The sequence below is a fragment of the Leptopilina heterotoma genome, unplaced genomic scaffold (genome assembly GCF_015476425.1).
Source record: "Leptopilina heterotoma isolate Lh14 unplaced genomic scaffold, ASM1547642v1 Lhet_359, whole genome shotgun sequence".
Classification (NCBI taxonomy): Eukaryota; Metazoa; Arthropoda; class Insecta; order Hymenoptera; family Figitidae; genus Leptopilina; species Leptopilina heterotoma.
In genome coordinates, this window is record NW_025111039.1 from 219854 (window position 1) to 244783 (window position 24930).

General features: G+C 45.9%; 3 protein-coding genes across 3 annotated transcripts; 2 read left to right on the top strand and 1 right to left on the bottom strand.

The window, feature by feature from the left end:
• Positions 1 to 4369: 4369 nt before the first annotated feature.
• LOC122505438 lies at positions 4370 to 10523 on the top strand. The gene is made up of 4 exons (XM_043617049.1): positions 4370 to 4499; positions 4554 to 5042; positions 5130 to 5283; positions 9347 to 10523. Exons 1-4 carry the CDS (start codon positions 4370 to 4372, stop codon positions 10521 to 10523), a joined length of 1950 nt encoding a protein of 649 aa, XP_043472984.1.
• Positions 10524 to 14780: 4257 nt separating this feature from the next.
• LOC122505439 lies at positions 14781 to 15425 on the top strand. Its single transcript, XM_043617051.1, has one exon. The coding sequence runs from the start codon at positions 14781 to 14783 to the stop codon at positions 15423 to 15425; it is 645 nt and encodes a 214-aa protein (XP_043472986.1).
• Positions 15426 to 18082: 2657 nt separating this feature from the next.
• On the bottom strand, positions 18083 to 18913 carry LOC122505440 (proline-rich protein 36-like). Its single transcript, XM_043617052.1, has one exon. The coding sequence runs from the start codon at positions 18911 to 18913 to the stop codon at positions 18083 to 18085; it is 831 nt and encodes a 276-aa protein (XP_043472987.1).
• Positions 18914 to 24930: the final 6017 nt, after the last annotated feature.

Below are 24930 nucleotides of genomic sequence, written 5' to 3' on the forward strand. Positions count from 1 at the left end.
AAACCCATTTGACCGGAGAGAATAGTCTATCCGATTACCAATTTGGTTTCCGCAAAGGCAGGTCCACGGTTGATGCCATTCAGGCAGTTGTGGACATAGCCAAAGCGGGAAAAAACAAATTGGGACCAAAGAAGAAGAAGGGCTTCTGCGCATTGGTGGCTATTGACATACGTAACGCGTTTAACTCCGCACGATGGAAAGATCTCATCCAGTCGATGATGGAGAAGAGAATACCGCCCTACTTGTTGCGGATAATGAATGATTATCTTAGCGACAGGTGGGTAATCTATGAGGGGGACAACTGGACTCTAAAGGAAGAGATGCAAAGTGGTGCCCCCCAAGGCTCGAGGGTGGGACCATTCGTGTGGAATGTATCCTATGATAACTTCCTGCGAATGGGTCTACCTGAAGGCGCGGTCATCATCGGCTTTGCGGACGATGCGTTGGTCGTGTGCTCAGCCGAAAGCGAGGAAGCCCTTGAGACATTGGTGAACGAATGTCTGCGGCGAGTTAAAAGCTGGTTGGATGCCAGAGGTCTTCAAATGGCCTTGGAAAAAACCGAAGCTCTGCTCGTCACAGACAGACGTGGTTATAGTTTCCCACGAATCGTGATAGACGAATTCGAGGTCAAGTGGAGTAAACATATTAAGTATTTAGGAGTGGAGCTCGATGGAAGGTTAAACTTCCATTACCATATAGCGACGGCCTTGAATAAGGCGATAAAGTGTGCGTCAGACTTGGCACGACTTATGCCAAACGTTCGCGGACCACGTGAAAGGAAAAGGAGACTGGTGGTTAGTGTTGCCCACGCTAAGCTGTTTTACGCAGCAGCAGCGTGGGCTCCCTCACTTAAAACAAGAAGCAAAACCATTTGCGATAATATGCTGTCTGCGCAGAGATGTGTTACTACATGTATCGTTTCTGCGTATAAGACGGTCTCGACGAGCGCTGTGCAAGTCCTTGCAAGTGTCCCGCCGGCAGATCTTATGGCAAGGGAAAGGGAGGAAGTATTTCTTCTTTTTAAAAGAAGAAATAATCCCGAGTACCCAGAAGAGAAAAGACCTAGCAAGGACTACATCCGCAAATACGCGAGAAACAGACTTATCGAGACATGGCAGGACAGATGGGATAGGGAGGAAAAGGGTAGATGGACCTATCGTCTGATTCCAACACTCACCACCTGGATAAACCAAAAACATGGAGAAGTCTCCTATTATTTGACTCAGGCGCTCACAGGTCACGGGTGTTTTAACTCGTACCTGTGTCGCTTTAAATTACGCGAGGACGAGGTGTGTGCATATTGCCAGTTCCCTGAGGACAACGCGGAGCACACCCTCTTCTCATGCAAGAAATAGGACTTGGAGAGGCGGGCCATGTTTGAAGGTGTAAACAGTCAAGTTACACCGGAGAACATGGTATCGCTGATGACCCAGTCAGCAGATAATTGGCGGAAAGTCGAGAACTTCATAATCTCGGTTATGTCGAGGAAGGATCTCGACGGCCGACAAAAAGCGTAATTTAAACAGCTTTTAATTTGTTTATTTGTTTTTTATTAATTTATTTTGTGATTTATTTGTCTATATACATTTTTTAATTGTGTGTATTTTTTTTTATTCATGTTTGTACAGTTTTGTTTTCAATATTTTATACGCGCTTATTTTTTTTCTTTTTTTTTATATATCCGTTTATAATTTTATCTTTTGACTTTTTAAACTTTTTAAATTTAAAAAATTTTGTTTTTTATTGTTGTTGTGCTGTTAATTCCGCTTTTATATTGAAATAGTTTTAAATTTTTTAACTATTGACGCAGGAGAACCGCAGACACAGAACAAAGTCGCAGCAGCGATAGAGTTGGAGCGCCTCCCTCGAAGGCTAAAGTCTTACGACAGTTCCGAGGGAGGGTAAAGGGCTCCAAAAGAAGGGTTACGGGTTTTAGTGGGTCGGGCTGGTAGTAGGTCGCCAGTTAATTAAATTTCTTATAACATTTCTTTATTTATCTTTTTTTATATTCCCTTTTTTTTTTCTTATTTTACCAACCCCACATAACCTTGGAGTGCGGAATCCAAGGTATCTGTAGGCAGATTTCCCAAAAGTCCCTAAGCAAAAAAAAAAATAATAATAATAATAATAATAATAATAATAATAATAATAATAATAATAATAATAATAATAATAATAATAATAATAATAATAATAATAATAATAATTTTTTTTTATTCACGGGGGAGAAGACGAAATGCATTTACGCATCCCCAGGAAGATCCCACTTACCTGGGGTATGTCGGACTCGTACAAAATGCAAGGAAAAAAAAGAAACCTCACATACCTGCCTTTAACGGCAGTCACCCTACCGACTAAAACCTCTTCTTGTTTCCCCTAGGTTTCGAACCTTCTATCCACCTACGGAACTACCTAGTGGCTTCAGACTTTGTAGATGAATGGTTCCATGTAGTCGCTGGCGCGACTCTCCCGTGCCGCTCTTGTTCTGGCCTTATTTTCTCCTTGTCCTTGACAAAGTCTTCTTAGCTTCTTCTAAGGCAGTCCTGAAGACCTTGCACCGACCTGATCCGGCGACGTGTTGGATGTCCTCCTTTTTGCCGAACTTCGCCTGGCATAAGAAGCAGCATGAGCTCTTCTTACAATCTGCTACCTTATGGCCGGCTTCTCCGCACTTGAAGCACGCAGCCGACCTGTCTACCTCTTGGCAATCTCTTCCTATGTGGCCGTAGCCAAGGCACCTATAGCACCTTGTGACCGTAGTTCTTCTTCTGACCTGGCAGGACACGAACCCAATTTTAATGTGTCCTATTTTCTCCAGCTTATCTGTATCCTCTTGGCTGGTGACAACGACAGCGAGCTTTACTCCTCGCTTGTTTGGGCCAAGGACCGCCACCCTTCTGCTCCCTGCTGGCACCGTAGAGATTTGCTCCAGGGCATTCAAAACGTCTTCCTTTTCAGTAAGGGCATCCATATCGCGGATTTCCAACGTAGTTTGCCGGACCGCAATCTGCACCTTACCCAAATCGCCGATTACCTTTGTCACCTCCTCGGTGAACAGCTTCTTGTTGGAATACCCTCCAATTTTAATGAGAAGGTCTCCTTTTTTAGTGGGTAAAGCTCCCACAACCCTTGTCTGGCTGGCCTCCAAGTCAGCCTCCCTTCGAACCTTCGCCAGCACTTCAGCGAAAGTTTTTCCTTCGGCCACTTTAACGATCACTGTAGCTCTTCCCTTCTTGACCTGGTCTGGCTTTGGAACCGTTTTGTTCCCCTTGCCTCCAGTCTTTTTTGGTTTCTCCTCCTTTTTCCTTTTTGGATCCTTCCCAGGCTCAGGATCACTTCTCTTCCGCTTCTGAGCATCCAAGACGACGTTTCTCAACACGATCGCGTTACAGCGATCTCGTCTAGCTCTACGATCCTGTCTGGCCTCTTCCGACCAAGTCAATCCCTGGTAGAGACTCTCATCTTTTTTGGTAGCTGCTGCGTGCTTCTCCTTTACGTCCCTTATGAGCGATGTTAAGCTTCTGAGTCCATCCTTGATTGTCCTATTGACATTCTTCTGGACTTCACAGGACTTCAGCATCTTGCTGACCTCCTCCTCCATTTCTAAAATGCTCGCTGCCTCTTCCTCCCGCAGCTTAATGCATTCATCTCGATCTTGGTTGCAGCTTGCAATGTCCTTTGCCGAGGCATTACTGAAGACAGAAATGCAGCTGGCTTGACTCGTCACGCTGCTCGTACTCCCTCGTCTCTCCGACCTGTCCACGATGATCTGTGGCACTACCAACGCGTTGTTGCCCTCCTGCATCCTTGGGATGCATTATTAATAATAATAATAATAATAATAATAATAATAATAATAATAATAATAATAATAATAATTTTTTTTTATTCACGGGGGAGAAGAGGAAATGCATTTACGCATCCCCAGGAAGATCCCACTTACCTGGGGTATGTCGGACTCGTACAAAATGCAAGGAAAAAAAGAAACCTCACATACCTGCCTTTAACGGCAGTCACCCTACCGACTAAAACCTCTTCTTGTTTCCCCTGGGTTTCGAACCTTCTATCCACCTACGGAACTACCTAGTGGCTTCAGACTTTGTAGATGAATGGTTCCATGTAGTCGCTGGCGCGACTCTCCCGTGCCTTGCCGTGGTGGCGGGGCTTTTCACTAAAGGACAACCAACAGGGTGGTACCCTGATTCTAAAACCAAAAAAAAAAAAAAAAAAAAAATGATTATGTATCATAATATAAATGAATTACCCCAAGGAGGAACCCCGAAAGGGGACAATACTCCCGACGGTGTTTCTTCGAACACCGCCGCAGGCCCCACGGATTTTGGGGGGGGGCCAAAACAATAATCAGTCGATGATATATGAGACAAATGTCTCAGACCAGTTCGTGGCTATTCCGGGAATCTTCAAAAGCTTGCGCCAGGGATTCAAGCGCCAAAAGAACGTCAGTCGGGAAATCCAGGATGGCGTGACGGTTTTGGAAGGTGCGTTTGAGATAATCTGTAGGAATTTACGTTTTATCCCCAAGCCTTTCATAGACCAGGAGCCGCAACACCCAACTGTGGTAGCTCCACAGCAGACGGAGAGCACTACTGTACCTCTGAACGGCGCAAAGACATGTCCTAATAAGGCAAAAGGCGTTAATAAACGCCCCAGGGAAGGTACAAGCCCAGATGCGAGTCCGCGACGGGCAACTCAAGGCGGGAAGAGAATTAAGCGAAAGGAGGCTCCACAGCTTGGTTCTGAGTCGCTGGTTGGAGCAAGAGAGGCGCCCTTAAACAGTCCTGGCAAGTCGTATGCTGAGACCGTCTTGAGGGACGGAGCGGACAATGGAGACGGTTTCAAGGTTGTTAAAAACAAGGAGAAACGGACTCCAAAAGAGAAACCCTCAGGTGAGAAAAAGGAGCTTCCGAAGCCCCCTTTGAAGCTAAGGAGCACGGAAGCTGTTAAAATTACGGCAAGCGACCCAAAGTTTTATGAGGGTATCTTGCCGCTAATAAAACCAAAGGTAAACCCAGAAGATACGGGTACCGTGATCCGGAAAATCAGGAGAACTTTTAAACAGGAGGTTCTCGTGATAGTGAAAAAGGGCGGAGAGACCTTAAAATTTGCAGATGCACTGTCTTCGGCCCTGCATGGTAAAGCTGAGGTCACACCTCTAGTGAATAAAAGGTCTCTAGAGATTAAGGATTTGGACGAAGCCACCTCAGAGGATGAGGTAAATGCAGCACTAAGAGAAAAGCTGGGTAAACCTGACCTGAAGATGGAGTGTCGACTTTTGCCGCGCTACAGAGGAACTAAGGTTGCTCTAGTACGTCTGACAGAGGCAGAAAGTAATACTCTGCTAAAGCTTGGTAAAATAAAAATCAGATGGATAAATGCTCCAATTCGCGAGCATGTTGAAGTAGCTAGGTGCCAAAAGTGCCTAGCATACGGACACTTAACCCGAACCTGCAAAGGCCCCGACAGAAGTAAAAACTGTCGGAGATGCGGCGGAGAGGGACACCTCGCGAAGAGCTGTAAAGTTAAGCCGAAGTGCCTTACGTGCTTGGACGTGGGGAAGCCAGAGACGGATCACGTTTCCGGAAAGAGAGCCTGCCCGGTTTACAGAGAAGAACTGCAAAAGATTAAAAGGTCAAATCCTTAAAATTTTTGCAGGTCAACCTGCATACAAGTAAGGATGCACAGTTGCTCCTAATGCAAACAGCAAGGGAAAATGAGGTCGATATCCTGTTCTGCAGTGAGCAGTATCAAGGAAGCGACCTCGCCCCTTGGTATCAGGATAAGGCGAAGAGAGCCGCCATAAAGCTGTGCAACCCAGAATTGCGGGTTGACAAGTTTCTGGAGACGAGCAGTGGGTTCGTGTGGATAGAGGTAGCTAATATACGTATGTATAGCTGCTACTTCTCACCCAACGACCCACTGACAAACTTCGAAGCCAATATCGAAGACCTAGAAGCGAGCCTCACAGAATCCAGGCTGGATGTCATCATCACTGGCGATTTTAACGCAAAGTCGCCAGAGTGGGGTGAGACGAGACTCGACAAGAGAGGAATTCGTATTGGAGAAATGATCTCCAGAAACGACTTATTGGCTGTAAACCGAGGCAATACATGGACTTTTAGAAGAGGTGCGATCGGATCAATTATAGATCTAACGATCGCATCGACTAAACTATTTAGCCGCATAACCGACTGGCGGGTCTCTGAGGAATATACAGCAAGTGACCACCAGTACATTGAGTTCTCAGTCTCGATGGGAGACACACGAGGAGGAAAAAGACAGGATGTTCCTAGTCGCAAAACCTCCTCGTGGAATATGAAGAGACTCGACAAGGAAAAGTTCGGCCGGTCCCTAAGAGAAGCCCTTTTAATTAAGGACTTGGGCTGGGTGAAGAGGCCGAGCAGTCTGGATGGGGAGGTGCGAGCGGTGAGGAACATGATAGTCACCGCTTGCAATGCGTCAATGCCACGCAAAGGCGCCACTCCCGTAAGAAAATCCTTGCACTGGTGGTCAGAGGAGCTAGCCTCCTTGAGAAAGGAATGCCTCAAAGCAAGAAGGACATATACCCGATCTCCTTTTTCAAGGAGGCGAAAAAGAACCTCAAGAAAGAGATCCGGAAGTCGCGACGCCATAGCTGGAAGGACCTAATCGAGGAAGTCGATAAGGACCCATGGGGTCTGGCTATTAAAATCGTAACTAAGAAATTAGTGACGAGGCAAAAGACCCCCGGCCTGGACACTCCCGATTGGGTCAGAAAGATAATAAGTTCTTTGTTTCCTCCTGCGGAGCCATACCCCAGATTCTGCTTCGATGCTTCAATCTTTGCCTTGAGAGAGGAGAGTTCTTCCGCGACTGGAAGCGACAGAGGTTAGTCCTCCTAAGGAAAGGTGAAAAACCTCTAGATAAGGTTTCATCGTACAGGCCTATATGCCTGCTAGATACGATGGGTAAACTTCTAGAGGATATGGTTCTGCAGAGAATGCAAAGCCACTTGACCGAAGAGAATCGTCTATCCGATCACCAATTTGGTTTCCGTAAAGGCAAGTCCACGGTTGATGCCATCCAGGCAGTTGTGGACATAGCCAAAGCAGGAAAAAACAAATTGGGACCTGGGAAAAAGAAGAGCTTCTGCGCGTTGGTAGCAATTGACATACGCAACGCGTTTAATTCCGCAAGATGGAAAGATCTCATCGAGTCGATGGAAAAGAAAAACATTCCGCCCTACTTGTTGCGGATAATGGATAATTATCTTAGCGACAGGAGGGTTATATATGAGGGAGACACCTGCACTCTCACGGAAGAGATGCAGCGTGGGGCTCCTCAAGGCTCGAGGGTGGGTCCATTTGTATGGAATGTATCTTACGATGATTTTCTGCGAATGGATCTGCCCGAAGGTGCGGTGATCATCGGCTTTGCGGACGACGCGTTATTCGTGTGCACTGTCGAAAGTGAGGAGGCTCTTGGGACATTGGTGAACGAATGTCTGCGACTAGCTAAAAGCTGGCTGGATACCAGAGGTCTTGAAATGGCCCTGGAAAAGACCGAGGCACTGCTGGTCACAGACAGACGTGGTTATGAGCTCCCACGAATCGTGATAGACGGATTCGAGGTCAAGTGGAGTAAGCAAATTAAATATCTTGGTGTGGAGTTAGATGGAAGGTTAAACTTCCACCACCACATGGCTACGGCGTCAAATAAGGCGATCGAGTGTGCGGCTAATCTTTCACGGCTAATGCCAAATGTTGGCGGACCCCGTGAACAAAAAAGAAGACTGGTGGCGAGTGTCGCCCACGCTAAAATGCTCTATGCAGCACCAGCGTGGGCCCCATCCCTGAGGAGTAAAAGATGTGTGACCATCTGTGAAAAGATACTGTCTGCGCAGAGATCGATAACAACGCGTATCATCTCTGCATATAAGACGGTATCTACGAGTGCTGTGCAGGTCCTTGCAAGTGTCCCGCCAGCAGATCTTTTGGCGAGGGAAAGGGAAGAAATGTTTCTCTTTTCTAAAGAAAGCAGTTCCTTGAATGAGGAATTAAGACCAAGCAAGGGCCTGATCCGCAAAGAAGCGAGGCACAGGCTCATAGAAAGATGGCAAGAAAGATGGGATGGTGAGGAAAAAGGTCGATGGACTTATCGCCTTATCCCGGCACTCGCCACCTGGATAAATAGGAAACACGGTTAGGTTTCCTATTACTTGACTCAGGCGTTCACAGGTCACGGGTGTTTTAACTCGTACCTGTGTCGCTTTAAATTACGCGAGAACGAGGTGTGTGCATATTGCCAGTTCCCTGAGGACAACGCAGAGCACACTCTCTTCTCATGCAAGAAATGGGACTTGGAGAGGCGGGCCATGTTCGAAGGTGTAAACAGTCAAGTTACACCGGAGAACATGGTATCGCTGATGACCCAGTCGGAAGAGAATTGGCGGCAAGTCGAGAACTTCATAATCTCGGTTATGTCGAGGAAGGATCTCGACGGCCGCCAAAAAGCGTAATTTAAACAGCTTTTAATTTTGTTCGTTTGTTTTTTATTAATTTATTTTGTGATTTATTTGTCCTTATACATTTTTTAATTGTTTGTGTTTTTTTTTATTCATCTTTGTACAGTTTTATGTTTTCAATTTTTTATACGCGTTTATTTTTTCTTTTTTTTATATATCCGTTTATAATTTTATCTTCTGACTTTTTACACTTAATTACACATTTGTTATTTTTAATTATTGTTGTGCTGTTAATTCCGCTTTATATTGAAATAGTTTTAAATTTTTAACTATTAACGCAGGATAACCGCAGAGAAAAGCAGAAAGTCGCATTAGCGACAAAGTTGGAGCGCCACCCTCGAAGGCTAAATTCTTACGATAATAATAAATCCGTGCCCGGTTGGAACTTTTGTTCTAATTGGAACTTTTGTTCTACCCGGGGCGCATTAGAACCTGTTCTTTTGCGCGGGGTTGCTGGTCTTCTATCGGACGCGTGCCAGGTGGCGGATAGGTTAGCTTCCTAGAAATAGGTGGTATCGAGGAAATCAAATACTCGACGCGGACCAAAACCAGCAAACAAGAAACATCCATCATGAGCGATTGTAAAAACGAGGAAGAGTACCTGCGGGGTAATGCTACGGCTAAATCCCTCACTGGTTCCGATCGTCAAGCGCATAGCGTGGGGACGGTGGCTAGTGGCCCAAGGATGCAGAAGGGCAACAACGCGTTGGGAGTCCCACAGATCATCGTGGACAGGGCGGAGAGACGAGGGAGTACGAGCAGCGTGACGAGTCAAGCCAGCTGCATTTCTGTATTCAGTAATGCTTCTGCGATTGACATTGCTAGCTGCAATGAACATCGAGATGAATGCGTGAAGCTGCGGGCGGAAGAGGCAGCAAGCATTCTAGAAATGGAAGAAGAGGTCAGCAAGATGCTGAAGTCCTGCGAAGTCAAGAAGAATGTCAATAGGACAATTAAGGATGGACATAGAAGCATAACATCGCTCATACGGGATGTGAAGGAGAAGCACGCAGCAGCGTCCAGAAAAGATGAGAAGTTCTACCAGGGGTTAGCCTGGTCAGAGGATGCACGAAAGGACCGAAGAATGAGACGTGACCGTTTTAATGCAGTAATGCTTAAAAACGTTGTCCTGGAGTCTCAGAAGCGGAAGAGAAGTGATCCTGAGAGTACGAAGGACCCAAAAAAGAAGAAGGAGGAGGGACCTTCTAGAAGGTCTAAAGGTAACGAGACCAAACCGGCACCAAAGCCAAATCCAGTTAAGAAGGGAAGAGCCACAGTAGTCGTCAAAGTGGCTGAAGGAGCTACCTTCGCCGAGGTGCTGGCGAAGGTTCGAAAAGAGGCTGACCTGGAGGCCAGTCAGACAAGGGTTGTGGGAGCTTTACCCACTAAAAAAGGAGACCTGCTCATTAAAATTGGGGGGTCTTCAAACAAGAAGTTGTTCACCGAAGAGGTGACAAAGGTGATCGGCGATCTGGGTAAGGTGCAGATGGCGGACCGGCGAACTACGTTGGAAATCCGCGATATGGATGCCCTTACAGAAAAAGATGACGTACTGTGTGCCCTGGAGAAAATTTCTACGGTGCCAGCAGGAAGTAGGAGGGTGACGGTTCTGGGACCAAACAAGCGAGGAGTAAAGCTCGCTGTCGTGGTCACCAATCAGGAAGACGCTGATAAGCTGGAGAAAATTGGGCACATAAAGATTGGGTTCGTCTCCTGCAAGATAAGAAGCAGAACTATGGTCACAAGGTGTCATAATTGCCTTGACTATGGCCATCTAGGTAGAGATTGCCAAGGTGTAGATAGGTCAGCTGCGTGCTTCAAGTGCGGAGAAGCTGGCCATAAGGCAGCAGATTGTAAGAAGAGCCCATGCTGCTTCTTATGCCAGGCAAAGTTCGGAGAGAAGGAGTATATCCAGCATGTCGCCGGATCAGGAGGTTGCAAGGTCTTCAGAACTGCCCTCGAGGAAGCAAAGAAGACTTTGTCAAGGACAAGGAGGAAATAATGCCAGAACAAGAGCGGCAAGAGACGGAAGACGATGTTGACCGGAGGAGTCTAGTGCTCAGCTGTGTGTGAGTGAGGGGGGGAGTAAATCATTTAGTTTTCCTCCCACTCACGTTCCCACAAAGCTAGAGCGGATTAAGGCCCAGTTAAGGAGTAGGACAAGGGGACCACCATTTGCGAAGTTGAAGGCCTGACGGTAGTTCCGCAGGTGGATCAAGTGTCCCAAATTAAGACGGGAGTGGTTTTTAGTGGGTAGACCAGAACAAGAGCGGTCACCCCCACATAACCTGGAATTCATTACCCAGGTATCTGAATTCGCAGATTTTCCACTTCCGACTACAAAAAAAAAAAATAAATAATAATAATAATAATAATAATAATAATAATAATAATAATAATAATAATAATAATAATAATAATAATAATATGGAAAAGAAAAACATGCCGCCCTACTTGTTGCGGATAATGGATAATTATCTTAGCGACAGGTGGGTTATATATGAGGGAGACACCTGCACTCTCAAGGAAGAGATGCAGCGTGGGGCTCCTCAAGGCTCGAGGGTGGGTCCATTTGTATGGAATGTATCTTACGATGATTTTCTGCGAATGGATCTGCCCGAAGGTGCGGTGATCATCGGCTTTGCGGACGACGCGTTATTCGTGTGCACTGTCGAAAGTGAGGAGGCTCTTGGGACATTGGTGAACGAATGTCTGCGACTAGCTAAAAGCTGGCTGGATACCAGAGGTCTTGAAATGGCCCTGGAAAAGACCGAGGCACTGCTGGTCACAGACAGACGTGGTTATGAGCTCCCACGAATCGTGATAGACGGATTCGAGGTCAAGTGGAGTAAGCAAATTAAATATCTTGGTGTGGAGTTAGATGGAAGGTTAAACTTCCACCACCACATGGCTACGGCGTCAAATAAGGCGATCGAGTGTGCGGCTAATCTTTCACGGCTAATGCCAAATGTTGGCGGACCCCGTGAACAAAAAAGAAGACTGGTGGCGAGTGTCGCCCACGCTAAAATGCTCTATGCAGCACCAGCGTGGGCCCCATCCCTGAGGAGTAAAAGATGTGTGACCATCTGTGAAAAGATACTGTCTGCGCAGAGATCGATAACAACGCGTATCATCTCTGCATATAAGACGGTATCTACGAGTGCTGTGCAGGTCCTTGCAAGTGACCCGCCAGCAGATCTTTTGGCGAGGGAAAGGGAAGAAATGTTTCTCTTTTCTAAAGAAAGCAGTTCCTTGAATGAGGAATTAAGACCAAGCAAGGGCCTGATCCGCAAAGAAGCGAGGCACAGGCTCATAGAAAGATGGCAAGAAAGATGGGATGGTGAGGAAAAAGGTCGATGGACTTATCGCCTTATCCCGGCACTCGCCACCTGGATAAATAGGAAACACGGTCAGGTTTCCTATTACTTGACTCAGGCGTTCACAGGTCACGGGTGTTTCAACTCGTACCTGTGTCGCTTTAAATTACGCGAGAACGAGGTGTGTGCATATTGCCAATTCCCTGAGGACAACGCAGAGCACACTCTCTTCTCATGCAAGAAATGGGACTTGGAGAGGCGGGCCATGTTCGAAGGTGTAAACAGTCAAGTTACACCGGAGAACATGGTATCGCTGATGACCCAGTCGGAAGAGAATTGGCGGGAAGTCGAGAACTTCATAATCTCGGTTATGTCGAGGAAGGATCTCGACGGCCGCCAAAAAGCGTAATTTAAACAGCTTTTAATTTTGTTCGTTTGTTTTTTATTAATTTATTTTGTGATTTATTTGTCCTTATACATTTTTTAATTGTTTTGTGTTTTTTATTCATCTTTGTACAGTTTTATGTTTTCAATATTTTATACGCGTTTATTTTTTCTTTTTTTTTATATATCCGTTTGTAATTTTATCTTTTGACTTTTTACACTTTTTAGAATTTGCTTTTTTATTGTTGTGTTGTAAATTCCGCTTATACTTTGAAATAGTTAAAAAAAATTTTTTAACTATGGACGCAGGTTAACCGCAGAGAAAAGCAGAAGGTCGCATTAGCGACAGAGTTGGAGCGCCACCCTCGAAGGCTAAAGTCTTACGACAGTTCCGAGGGAGGGTAAAGGGCTCCAGAAGAAGGGTTACGGGTTTTAGTGGGTCGGGCTGGCAGTGGGTCGCCAGTTTATTAGGTTTACTATTTTATATATTTATTTTTCTTTTTTTTATCTCCTTTTGTTTTATCACACCAACCCCACATAACCTTGGAGTGCGGAATCCAAGGTATCTGTAAGCAGATTTCCCAAAAGTCCCTAAGCAAAAAAAAAAAAATAATAATAATAATAATAATAATAATAATAATAATTTCCTGCCCTAAATGCGGAACCAGAGTAGCCTATAGACGGCCGCTTCCACGATTGGGCAGTCTCTTTTCTATTGATGACACTATGGATCCGGGAAGTCTGTCCAATAGGCCAGCCTTGGCGGTATCCGGTTTGTCTCAATTGAATCGAAACTGATGTATGAAAGTGTATGTGGAATGAAAGAGGAACACTTTGCGGAAGTTTCTTCCTTTTTTCTGTATGTGGGGGGGTGCTATAAACGCGCTACCCCCGTGAATGTGAGATACGCATGAGAGACGGGGGATGTGCATGGTCGTTCTGGTCCGTCAGACACAGTACACAACAAATGTACACTATTCTAACACATATATGGGTTACACACAATTACAACACCTACACATTAATCACAACACAATACACACGATACACTAATCACACCCATATAAGTCAATCTTTTTTTTTCAAGTTTAAAAATGGAAATGTGTGATGTAAACAACACTATACCCCAAGCAGGTACCTCGACAGAGGGTAATCCTGCCGTCGATTCCTATCGGGTGAAAGTCCCGGTGGTCGACGCAAGGCCCACGGATTTTGGGGGTGGCCAACAGCACACTGGTCCTTCTGACCATAACGGTGACACAAAAATGGAGACGGAGGTTGCAGAAACCTCTGCCCTCAATAGTAAAGCGGTTCCAGCATGCCTATGGGTTGAGGGATGGAAGACCATGCATCGACTCATGGAGAGGCAGTCCGAAGTGACGGAGGAATTGTTTAAGTCTCTTCGAATCGTAAAAGAGGGGAATTTAAGGAACAATCCGAAGCCAGTCAAGGATAGTGCAGTGGAGGCTTTCCATTATGGTGAGAGCCTCGTTGGCATCGCCAGGGACCTAATGGAAGAGGGGAGAGAATTTTCTAAAAAATTAGAAAATTATCCTCCTCCTCTCATAGCGAGACGACAAGTCAGACGCGTAGGAGGAACTCTCGGGGAACCCCCACCTCTGATAGAAAGAAGAGGGGGGCCTCAACTACGCCCAAAGAAAGAAAGTCGAAGAAAGGGAAGGCGTCCGTGTCTCCCCATCAGACAGCTGAGGAAGCCTTGGAAAAAAGTCCAGGGGAAAAAGAAAAAAGCAAAAGAAAGGACTGAGGATGACCCTAAGGGGGAAACAAAAAAACCCTCCTGAAAGAGAAAGAAAAGGGAGACAGACGCAATTAGAATAAGCGTAGGGGAAGGTAAAGACTATAACGGGATATTGGACGATATGTTCTCAAAGGTCAGCCCTGATGAAAACAAAGTCGAGATCCTGTCGGTCCGAAGATCCAGGAAGAAAGAAATCCTCCTGGTTCTTAAGAAGGGGCAGGATCTCACTGGATTCAGCAGTGCGCTGACCACTGCCCTGGATGGAAAAGCAGAGGTCAAGACAGTAGTCTCGACGAGGTCACTAGAAATCGTAGACCTCGATGAGACTATAGTCGTGGCAGACGTACAGAAGGCAATACGGGGATGTCTGGGCAAGCCTGAGTTGGAAACGCCTTGCCAACTAGTCACCCGGTATGGAGGTACTACCAGAGGCAGATGCAGATGCTCTGCTCAAGGCCGGTAAGGTAAGGGTAGGCTGGATAAACTGCAGGATTTACAGTAGGATGGAAGTGGATAGGTGCCACAGATGCCTGGGCTACGGACATCTGGCAAGGGTCTGTAAAGGACCCGATAGGAGCAAGGCTTGCTGGAAGTGTGGATCTTCAGACCATTCTCACAAGAATTGTGCAAAGGAATTCTACTGTACAACTTGTGAGGATAAAGGGATAAAGGAGACAAATCACGCTCCAGGAAGTGGGTCCTGCCCTGTCTATAGGGAGGAACTGAAGAGGTTGAAACAGAAGAGGTAAGATTTCTTCAGGTCAACCTCAGAAAGGGAAGTATTGCCCAAAATCTCCTAATGCAGTCTGCCAGAGAGAGAGGTGTGGATATACTGCTTATTAGTGAGCAGTATAAGAAGCAAGGATTCTCGAATTGGTTTCAAGACTCATCAGGTAGATCGGCAATACAGATATGCAATCCGGGTATCACCACCGGTTTATTCTTGGGTACAGACAAGGGGTTTGTTTGGGCGGACGTGGCAGGTATTCGTATATATAGCTGCTATTTCTCGCCCAACGACCCATTCGGAAAATTCGCTTCTGAGATTCGTTATCTTGAAGAAAGTCTGAGAGCTTTTGACGGGGATGTCCTCATTGCGGGAGATTTCAATAGTAAGTCGCCGGAATGGGGAGAGACTCGTCAGGACAGGAGAGGAATTTTGGTTTCCGACATGCTGGCGACGAATGGGCTGGTGGTGTTAAACCGGGGCCACGAGTTCACGTTCAGGAGGAGAGAATCGGGATCTATCCTTGATTTAACAATCGCATCTCCCTGCCTAGCCCGCAGAATAAGAGAATGGAGGGTACTGGACGAGGAAACATTAAGTGACCACCAGTACATAGAGTTTTTAGTCTCTGAGGAAAAACTTCGAGGACGTACCGCACCAAAAAATGGTAGCAAGGGAGCCTCTTGGAACCTCAGGCGACTAAAGGAAAGGCGATAAACCTCTGGATAAGGTAACATCGTTCAGACCAATTTATTTATTGGATACGATGGGCAAATTTCTAGAGGGAATGGTTCTGCAGAGACTTCAGGAAATCCTGATAGGCGAAAATAGCCTATCGGAGAATCAATTTGGCTTTCGTAAAGGCCGGTCAACAGTTGACGCAATACTCACTGTTGTAAACCATGCGAGGAAAGTCAAAGAGGACAAGAAGAAGGGATTCTGCGCGCTTATTTCCATCGACATACGTAATGCATTTAACTCCGCAAAGTGGGACAATTGCATCAAGGCGATGCCAGTTCCCTGAGGACAACGCGGAGCACACCCTCTTCTCATGCAAGAAATGGGACTTGGAGAGGCAGGCCATGTTCGAAGGTGTAAACAGTCAAGTTACACCGGAGAACATGGTATCGCTGATGACCCAGTCAGAGGAGAATTGGCGGCAAGTCGAGAACTTCATAATCTCGGTTATGTCGAGGAAGGATCTCGACGGCCGCCAAAAAGCGTAATTTAAACAGCTTTTAATTTATTCGTTTGTTTTTTATTAATTTATTTTGTGATTTATTTGTCCTTATACAATTTTAATTTATTCCGTTTTATGTTTTTAATATTATATACGCGTTTATTAATTTTTTTTTTTTTTTTTTTTATATATCCGTTTGCAATTTTACTTTTTGACTGTTTACACTTGATTTAACATTTTTTTTTATTATTGTCGTGCTGTTAATTCCGCTTTTATATTGAAATAGTTTTAAATTTTTAACTATTAACGCAGGATAACCGCAGAGAAAAGCAGAAAGTCGCATTAGCGACAGAGTCGGAGCGCCACCCTCGAAGGCTAAAGTCTTACGACAGTTCCGAGGGAGGGTAAAGGGCTCCAAAAGAAGGGTTACGGGTTTTAGTGGGTCGGGCTGGTAGTAAGTCGCCAGTTTGTTAAATTTATTATAACATTTATTTATTTTTCTTTTTTTTATATTTCTTTTTATTTTTTTATCATACCAACCCCACATAACCTTGGAGTGCGCCCTTGGATATCATAGACGTCGCATCAATGCTCCGGCAATGCTATAACGTCTATGTAACTAACGGAGGCGGTTCAGGGTCCATCTTGGCCAGATGGTAGTACCCTGTTTAGGCTCGATCGTTCCCTCGATACGGGGCAAAGAATTATGTAGCGGACAATTTGATAGTTAGTTAAAGAAATAATTTTAATAAACTATTGCATCGTTTACCCGATACTTAGAAATTTTTCGAACCCTTAGTCTCAATATTTCGCGTTTACAACTTCAAATTTCATCTCTATTTTAAACAACAAATTAATAATCTCAAATCAAACCAATTCAACCAAATAATAGTCTCAAAGGGGGGGAACTGCTGAGAAAGAATCGACGATGCATCGATCTCCAGATTTAATTAAATTTCCAAACCTTCGTTGTCGAACTCTGCTTGCGACCAGCGACGTCTCTACTCCAACGGTTTTCCGTTAATTTCGAAATGTAAATTAAGGTTTCTCTCCCAAATTAAACAACAAGGAATTAACGATAAAATACTAAAATTTATTAACAATAAAACCGAATTATACACAACTAGAATTAAAAAAAAGAAAAATAGGTAAATTAACAAAATAAATTAATAAACGAAATCTCCACTCAGGGAGTAAAACGAAAACTCGACCGACTCGAAATCAAGGTAAGCGAATAATGAATGATGAATGGTTCCAACGCCTTCCTGGAAACCTGCATTCAAATTTGGAGAAACCATCTCAGTCCTTTCCGTACTTAATTTCCATACATCCTTCTCCCTTCAATCAATGGAAAAACCTATAAGAAAAAGGGGAAAGGGTCGCTAAACATCACATGACTACATACGTCAAATCGATCATGCGCAATTCATTCTCTGCTGGACTTCGCGAGAGACGAAAACGAAGATCGGAACGACACTATACCAAATTTGGAAAAACTGCGACGGAGCGATGAATGAAGACAGAGACGGAACTCTCTCTCACTATAGCAAAATAGACGAAATACTCTCGGTCGCTAAGATTTTAATAAGTAACGATTCGCTTCGTTACAAACCCCTTCCCTAGGCCAATATTACTCTTGTAGTAATATTGCCGATAAATTAAAAGGTCACAAAAGAAAAGAAAAAGAACTCAAATTAAAAATAAATTTATTATAGTTACTAGTACTCTTAGTACCAAAAACAAAACTTAGCGTTTCTGGCTCTGCCAGAACTGCATTTTAATTTCACGAGCCATTTCAGGCGGCAGATCTCGGACGAACCTCTCAAGGCTCATAATTTGCTCTATCAAAGAGCCAGACTCCACATCACCACGACTGGTACTCGGTTGGGGGTCTCTATCCCGCGATGAGGGTAAAACACCAACAACAGGTTGCGGACTGACTCGTGGTGTGTCACGCGAAAAGTCGCTAAGCCGGGGGGGTGGCACTTGACGATCACTACAACGAGAAGGTGTCGCCCTGCGGCCGCGAGGCAGGGGGGGCGTTGTACGGCGGTCACTAGTGGCTCGTTGTCTCCGATACGCCTCTCGGCAACGAGGACAACTCGTCATTCTCACTCCACGCCTTCCACAATTGTTACAAAACACACGTAACGACTGTCGACAATCACTAAGACGATGCCCTCGCTGCCAACAGTTATGGCAAACACCAGGGGGGAGGATCCAATGAAGGATCGGTAGGGATGGGTTCCAAATCCGAAAACAAACGACCCATGAGCAACACCGGCAAAGAAGGCTCCGGAGTCACCGGAAAGGGTCGCAAAGACATCAAAGAAGGAGGGGCGCTAGGGGAACTCGATGAACCCGAAGGGGTGGAAAAACTGCTGCTGGAGGGGAAATGGTCGCTACTTCGGCTCGGTGAGGACATCTCCGACAACGCTGGACCATTATCGGCCTGCAACGGGCTACGATCTGGCGGGGGAGCATGCCGGGGCAAATTCACATTTCTATTAACCACTGGGGTTAATTCGCTCATACTCTGGCTGCTCACATAGTCCCAGTCTGCCTGTGGACGTCGTCTCTCGACCACCGGGCTAATAGGGACAACTACTGGCCGAGCCTCGGCCGCTTCACTGCCCACCAACGTCTGCAACTCCACCACCGCTAACCAACTTTCGAACTCCGCTAGATTCTCGGGAGGAACTTGAGGATCCTCGCTTCCATCCGGCGCCGGACGGCCAGACCAATTCTCCCACTGAGACTGCACTAATGGAGGCAACGACTCCGGGGATTGACTCGGCACCGACTCAATGACCTCCTCCAACGCCTCCACCACCTCCTCCACTGGCTGAAAAGGACTTCGGCTTCTCTCGACCGTACTTCCGCTACGAAGTACCTCATCGAACAACTCATCAAATTCTTCCGCATTCAACGGCTCCCGAGCGGGAGACGGGGTGGCCCCAATGGCTCGCAACGCCTCCACCCGCTCACGAAGACGACGACCGCGTCCAACACCATTGCGATTCATTTTGAACGGTTCCTTCACCACACACACGCTCCTAATTCTCGGCTTTGAAAAAGGAGAACCACCGTCTTGTTTAACCTTCGGCATCAAACTGAAAATAATCACTACAATTAAATTTGAAACACACAACTCAATCTTGACCACGAGGAGGTACAAAACGTTTAAGGTCAGACACATGCACCTTGGTGATACGACGGTTATTTTCCGTCTTAAGCTCGTAAACATTGTCGGACAACTGGCGGATAATCTCGAAAGGTCCCTCAAATTTCGGAGCTAACTTAGCAGAAAATTTTTTAGCTGCGTTCGAAAGCTTATGGGACCTCCACCAAACCATATCACCCACTCTAAAGGTCGCTAATCTTTTATTACGATTGTAATAAGTTGTTTGTCTCTCTCTCTCTCTATCAATGAAACGCGCTACCAAATCTCGCAAACCATCCAAACGCTTCATCCGTTCTATCCAAATTTCAGGGGTTATACGGTCCACGGTGGTCACAACTTCTAGTTCGCGTCTCAAGCTTTTAACCGGTAGGGGTTGTCGACCAAAATTCAGAAAAGCTGGGGATACCTTGGTTGTGGCCTGGACAGCAGTGTTCACTGCATTACGAAACTCGTGAACATGTTTGTCCCAATCTCGGTGGTCTAGGCCAACAAAGGTCGCTATTATGGTCTTCAAGGTTCTATTACTGCGTTCAACGGGATTTGCTTGGGGGTGATAGGGGGGGGGGGCAGTTAAATGTTGCACACCATACTCCTCTAATGTAGACTTCAGGACTCTATTATCAAATTCTTTTCCATTGTCTGACAATAAAAAACGCGGCGTTCCCCACCGGAAAACAATTAATTCCTCAAATGCTCTAGAAATCGATTTCCCATCCGCCGAACGCAACGGTTTAACCTCGATCCATCTAGTAAATAGATCCTGAAACACTACTAAGTGGGAACATTGACTTTTACTGGGGGGAAACTCCATACAGTCTACCGCTACCACCGTCCAGGGAGTTTCAACGATTCTCTGCCCCATTAGTCCCATTGGCCCTTCGTGAGACGCCTTAAATTGTTGACACTCCTCACACGCCTTGACATACTGCTGTATGTCAAACCACATACCGGGCCAATAGTATTCTGTCGCTACGCGGTGATAGGTTTTGTCTACGCCCAAATGTCCCACTGACAACCCATCATGTGCGTCTTTCATTATTCTCTCGCAGTGCTCAACAGGAATGACAAGTTTCCAACTATCGCCAGGGTCGCTAAACGGGCTCAATAAAGGGTCTTCGCGCTGTCTATACAAACGACCCTCAATTACTTGCCAACACAAAAAACGCTGGGAAAATTTCTCTATCAATTCTCGTCTCTTAATATACCACGGGTCACTAATGGTCTCGAATGAAGCAACATCACCCTCCCTCTCAAACATTCTCGAAAGTGCATCCGGCACCATATGATGAATGCCGCGCCTATGCACAATATCAAAATTCCACTGTTGTAATTCGAGTGCCCACCGTGCTAAACGTCCAGACGGTTCTTTAAGGTTTCTTAACCACCTTAACGCGCTGTGGTCCGTAATAACCGTAAATTTATACCCCTCAACATAAGGACGGAACTTTTTAATTGCCCATAATAACGCTAAACACTCCTTTTCGGTGACACTATAATTTCTCTCCGCGGATGACAGGGCTTTACTAATATAGACTATGGGATGTTCGCCATCCTCAGATTCTTGGGGAAGAACTGCCCCTAGGGCAAAGTCGCTAGCATCACATTGTATCGTGAAAGGTCTCGAAAAGTCAGGTCGTGCTAAAACTGGGGCGGAACTCAATTTCTTTTTCAACTCACAAAAAGAATTCCGCTGCTCTTCCCCCCACTCCCAAGTTCTTCCTTTATGTAAGAGTCGCAATAAGGGAATTTTCAGCTCACTATCGCCGGCTATAAACCTCGAATACCAACCTACCATCCCTAAAAATTTCCTCAATTGTTTGACATTCTGGGGCGCAGGGTAATCTAGTACAGGGACAATCTTGTCGGGGTCGGGTCGCAAACCGTCACTATCCAGTACATATCCAAGGTATGTTACTCTCGAACAACCAAATTCACATTTGGTAGGGTTCACTACTAACCCCGCTAGGGCCAACCTAAGCAAAACTGTCCTGAGCCACTGCACGTGCTCTTCGTAATCATCATTCACGATTATGATGTCGTCCAGATAACCAAACACGACTGGTTCAAATTCCGGACCGAAGAGGGCGTCTATTAATCGTTGAAAGGTCATAGGGGCATTAGTGAGACCGAAAGGCATGCGTTTAAATTGAAATAAACCCAACCCAGGGACGGAAAACGCCGTAAAATGTTTACTCGACTCGCCCATGGGTACCTGATGGTACGCCATCTTTAGGTCAATTTTCGAGATATACCTGGCCTTCCTTAATTTGTCCAAAATACCATCAATGCTGGGTATAGGGTATGCATCCTTTACGGTCACGCCATTTAGGTCTCTAAAATCAAAACACAATCTAAGGGACCCATCCCCTTTTTTAACAATAACCGGTGCCGTGCTCCATTCACTAGAAGCTCTCTCGATAATACCCTGCTCTAAGAGTTTCTTGATTTCCTCTATCAACCACTGCAACATCATGGGGGACATTCTACGGGTTCGGTGCTTAATGGGGGTGGAATCGGTCACTACAATATTATGCTCGGTAAGGGTGGTAACGCCATGTTCTTGGCGCTGGGGCAACACTAATTCATCGACAAGTCGTTGTATTTCCTGTCTTTGCGCTGTGGATAATTCGCATATACCAGCACATTCAGCAAAAACTTGTCCCTCGCATAATTCGCCCGGTCCATTGGCAAACTCGTGCCAAGCCTGGCCGTTAATGCGCCATAACCCCCTCCCCAGTTGAACATCCATGTCCATATCCCTACAAAAATCCATACCGAGGATCAAATCTTGTCTCAATGAGTTTATGGCCCTTAACTCAAAAGATTGCGAAACGCCATCTATCGTGAACCACAATCTCAATTTACCCAAAACCCTAGTTTCACCCCCAATGGCACTAGAAATCACGGAATCCATAGTCTCTAACTTGTCTCTAAATAATCTCGTTAAATGGGGTCCTACTGCAGAAATAGTCGCTCCGGGGTCAAAAAGGGCTAAATAAGGGCGGTCAGCTATGAAAAGCTTAAGAAAATATCTATTTTCCTCACCCGAAGCATCGATAATTTCGCCCTCAATTCCTGGACCATATGCACTTTTTGCATTTCCCCCTTCCCTAAATTCAACATCCGTTGCAACTGCACTTGCAGTATGAATTTGCGCGCTGGAATCACGATTGTCGCTAGACGAACGAGTCGAATTGTACAGAGTTCCATCGCGCAACGAAGCATTGGTATCTTGTGTGCTGCCTTCCCCGCTAATACCTCGGTTATCCCCATTCAATAGAGTACAAGGCTGAGCGACAGGTACACTGAGATCCCTGCTCGCCTCAGGCCTATGTACCTCTACCCTCACCGTTTCACCGATGACGCGAGGGGTATCTACGCTCTCGAGGCTTTCTCTACTCTCCCTCCTCGTTCTCTCAACCCGTTCGGTGTGCCTTTCGGCGGTCGCTACACTGTGCGGTACCACTGTGCCATGTTTCCCAACATGGCACGTATAGCGCTACAATTAACACAATTCGCAAACACCGCACCACTGGTGCCACAGACCTGACACGAAATAGGAATTTTATTTACTTTTAATGGACATTGCTGTGCATAATGTCCTATACCATGGCAATGAAAACATACTCGAGACGGGCATGCAACAGCTTTATGCCCTTCGGCCTTGCAATTATTGCAAGTTCCTACAAAGGTACGCTGGTCACTAGATTGACGCGTATTGGGCATATTATTATTATTGACTCTAATTTCTGGAGGTGGGGTCGGTTGGGTCACCTGTGGTATGGAATTATTCACAGCGGGGGGGGCGCGAGGGTCCCGGTTGGGGGGCGCGAACTGGAATTTGTCTCGGCTCCATATAACGCGACTGTGGGAACCCGGTTGGCGCCACGATAGCACATAACTCGCTCTCCTGACTCGCCTTCTTTTTCGTGGGCTTCTTACACTTTTTCCTCTTATTCACTGTTTTGAGATTTTCCTCTACAGTCTCATCCCCAGTCTCTGACGCCGAACTCTCTAGCAACGCGTCCAATTTTGACGATCTAGGGGGAGGCCTGGGGGCTGCCATGGGGAAAATCATTTTGTCTCTAGGTGGGGGCGGAACGTAACACCTATCGATCTCTTTAATTTTCTCAAAATTGCGGAGAACTTTCTCTAAATCCTCGACACTATCAATATGGAAAGACGACACGTAACGCCTATTCTCGGGTATTAAACCACGATACGCGATTCGCAACATTTCATAATCAGTCATAGGTGTGCGGAAATGCTGAGCAATTGACCTTAAGCTCAACAAATATTCCGTAATCTTCTCACCTTTGGCCTGGGTGCGGGCCTTTAATTCGTCATAAACATCTTCGTCGTCCACGGTCTCTAAAAATTCACGTTTGAATAATTTTTTAAACTGCCCCCAGGTCTTAATTTCAGAATTAACAACTCGGAACCAATGACTAGCCGCTCGTCGCAATACACTCGGCAACACCTGCAACAATTCCTGGTCGCTAATACCATATGACTTTTTACAAATGCTTAAACGGTCCAGGAATTTCTCCGGGTCTTCCTTGTCTTCGGCCGAAAAACGAATATCCCAATCTTTCAATAATTTGACTAGTCGGAATCCTAGTCCCGAACTGCTACCTAACAGATGGCCATCAAGGGCCGAATTTGCCTCGCTTCCAATGCTGGAACACGAACCGTGAGTACTAAACTCCATCTGTTCGCCCGCATTGATATTAGAATACAACTTATTCGACGGTCACAGTCACTATAACTTGACCGTGGGGTTTGTGTCTCCCTTTCACCAAGGGTACTGGCGAAACTCACTCGGCGCTGGCCTGGCATGCTTTGAACACTAGTTTGTCCCAGACTTTACCAAATTGGGCTTATTGGTCGCATCCAATTGTGCCCGGACTTCCCCAGGACTCAAATTCGGTCGTAAAGATAGATCGCAAAGTTGGCCGCAAGATTGGTTTCCCGGTGGTCGAAGAATCTGACAATCCCTGGGTGCTTGAAACGGGGTGAAAGACATACTGGTCGCACCCGGGCTTAACCCCCACGAACTTGGTACAATATAAGGCGACGGAATGCCCTGAAACGGATATGACCATGTCGCACTTGTCGTACTGGTCGCATAGCCGCTACTGGCCATGGTGGTGACCGGCATGGTTGTGGTTGGCACAGAAACGGTGACTAACGCCGCTCCGCCCAACCCCTCGGAAACAAGATTTCCCATCTCCATACCGGACTGCAACTGGTCACTAATGGGCATTTCTATCACCGTCGTATTTACTGCGGTATTGTCGCGATTTTCGTCCAAACTAACCTCGAGATTGATCGATTCGTCAGTCTCTAACGGGATTATCTCGCCGAAAGCCTCGACCATAAATGTCTCCTGTGAATCACCTGCATCAAATGCCGGATTCCACGGAATTGAAACTATTTCCCCGAATAGTATTCTCCCACGCAAACGAAAAAGACGTTCCCTAATCACTTGTAACGAACCCCGGGTACTGACGTTTTGCAGTTCCAATTCCGCCACTATTTCATCTTGAGGCATAGACTCAATTTGTTTCCAAATGGGCAGAACCGATTCGTGATTCAAAAGGTCATACATGCGTTTCCGATAAAACTCCATGGCGCAACCTGAAAGGTCTCTAATCCTTTTCGATAAATCTAAAAATTCGCTCAACATTCACTTAATCTCTCCGTACGCTCACAAAAAAAAATAAATAAATTTCTTTACTCTATAAATCCCGCAATTATTCGCTAATCTATTCGAGCCGGTATCTTCGATTTGAACTAGTAATTAATGGTCTCTACGTTTCTCCCAAAATTTATGGCAAGGGCAATAAATAAACACT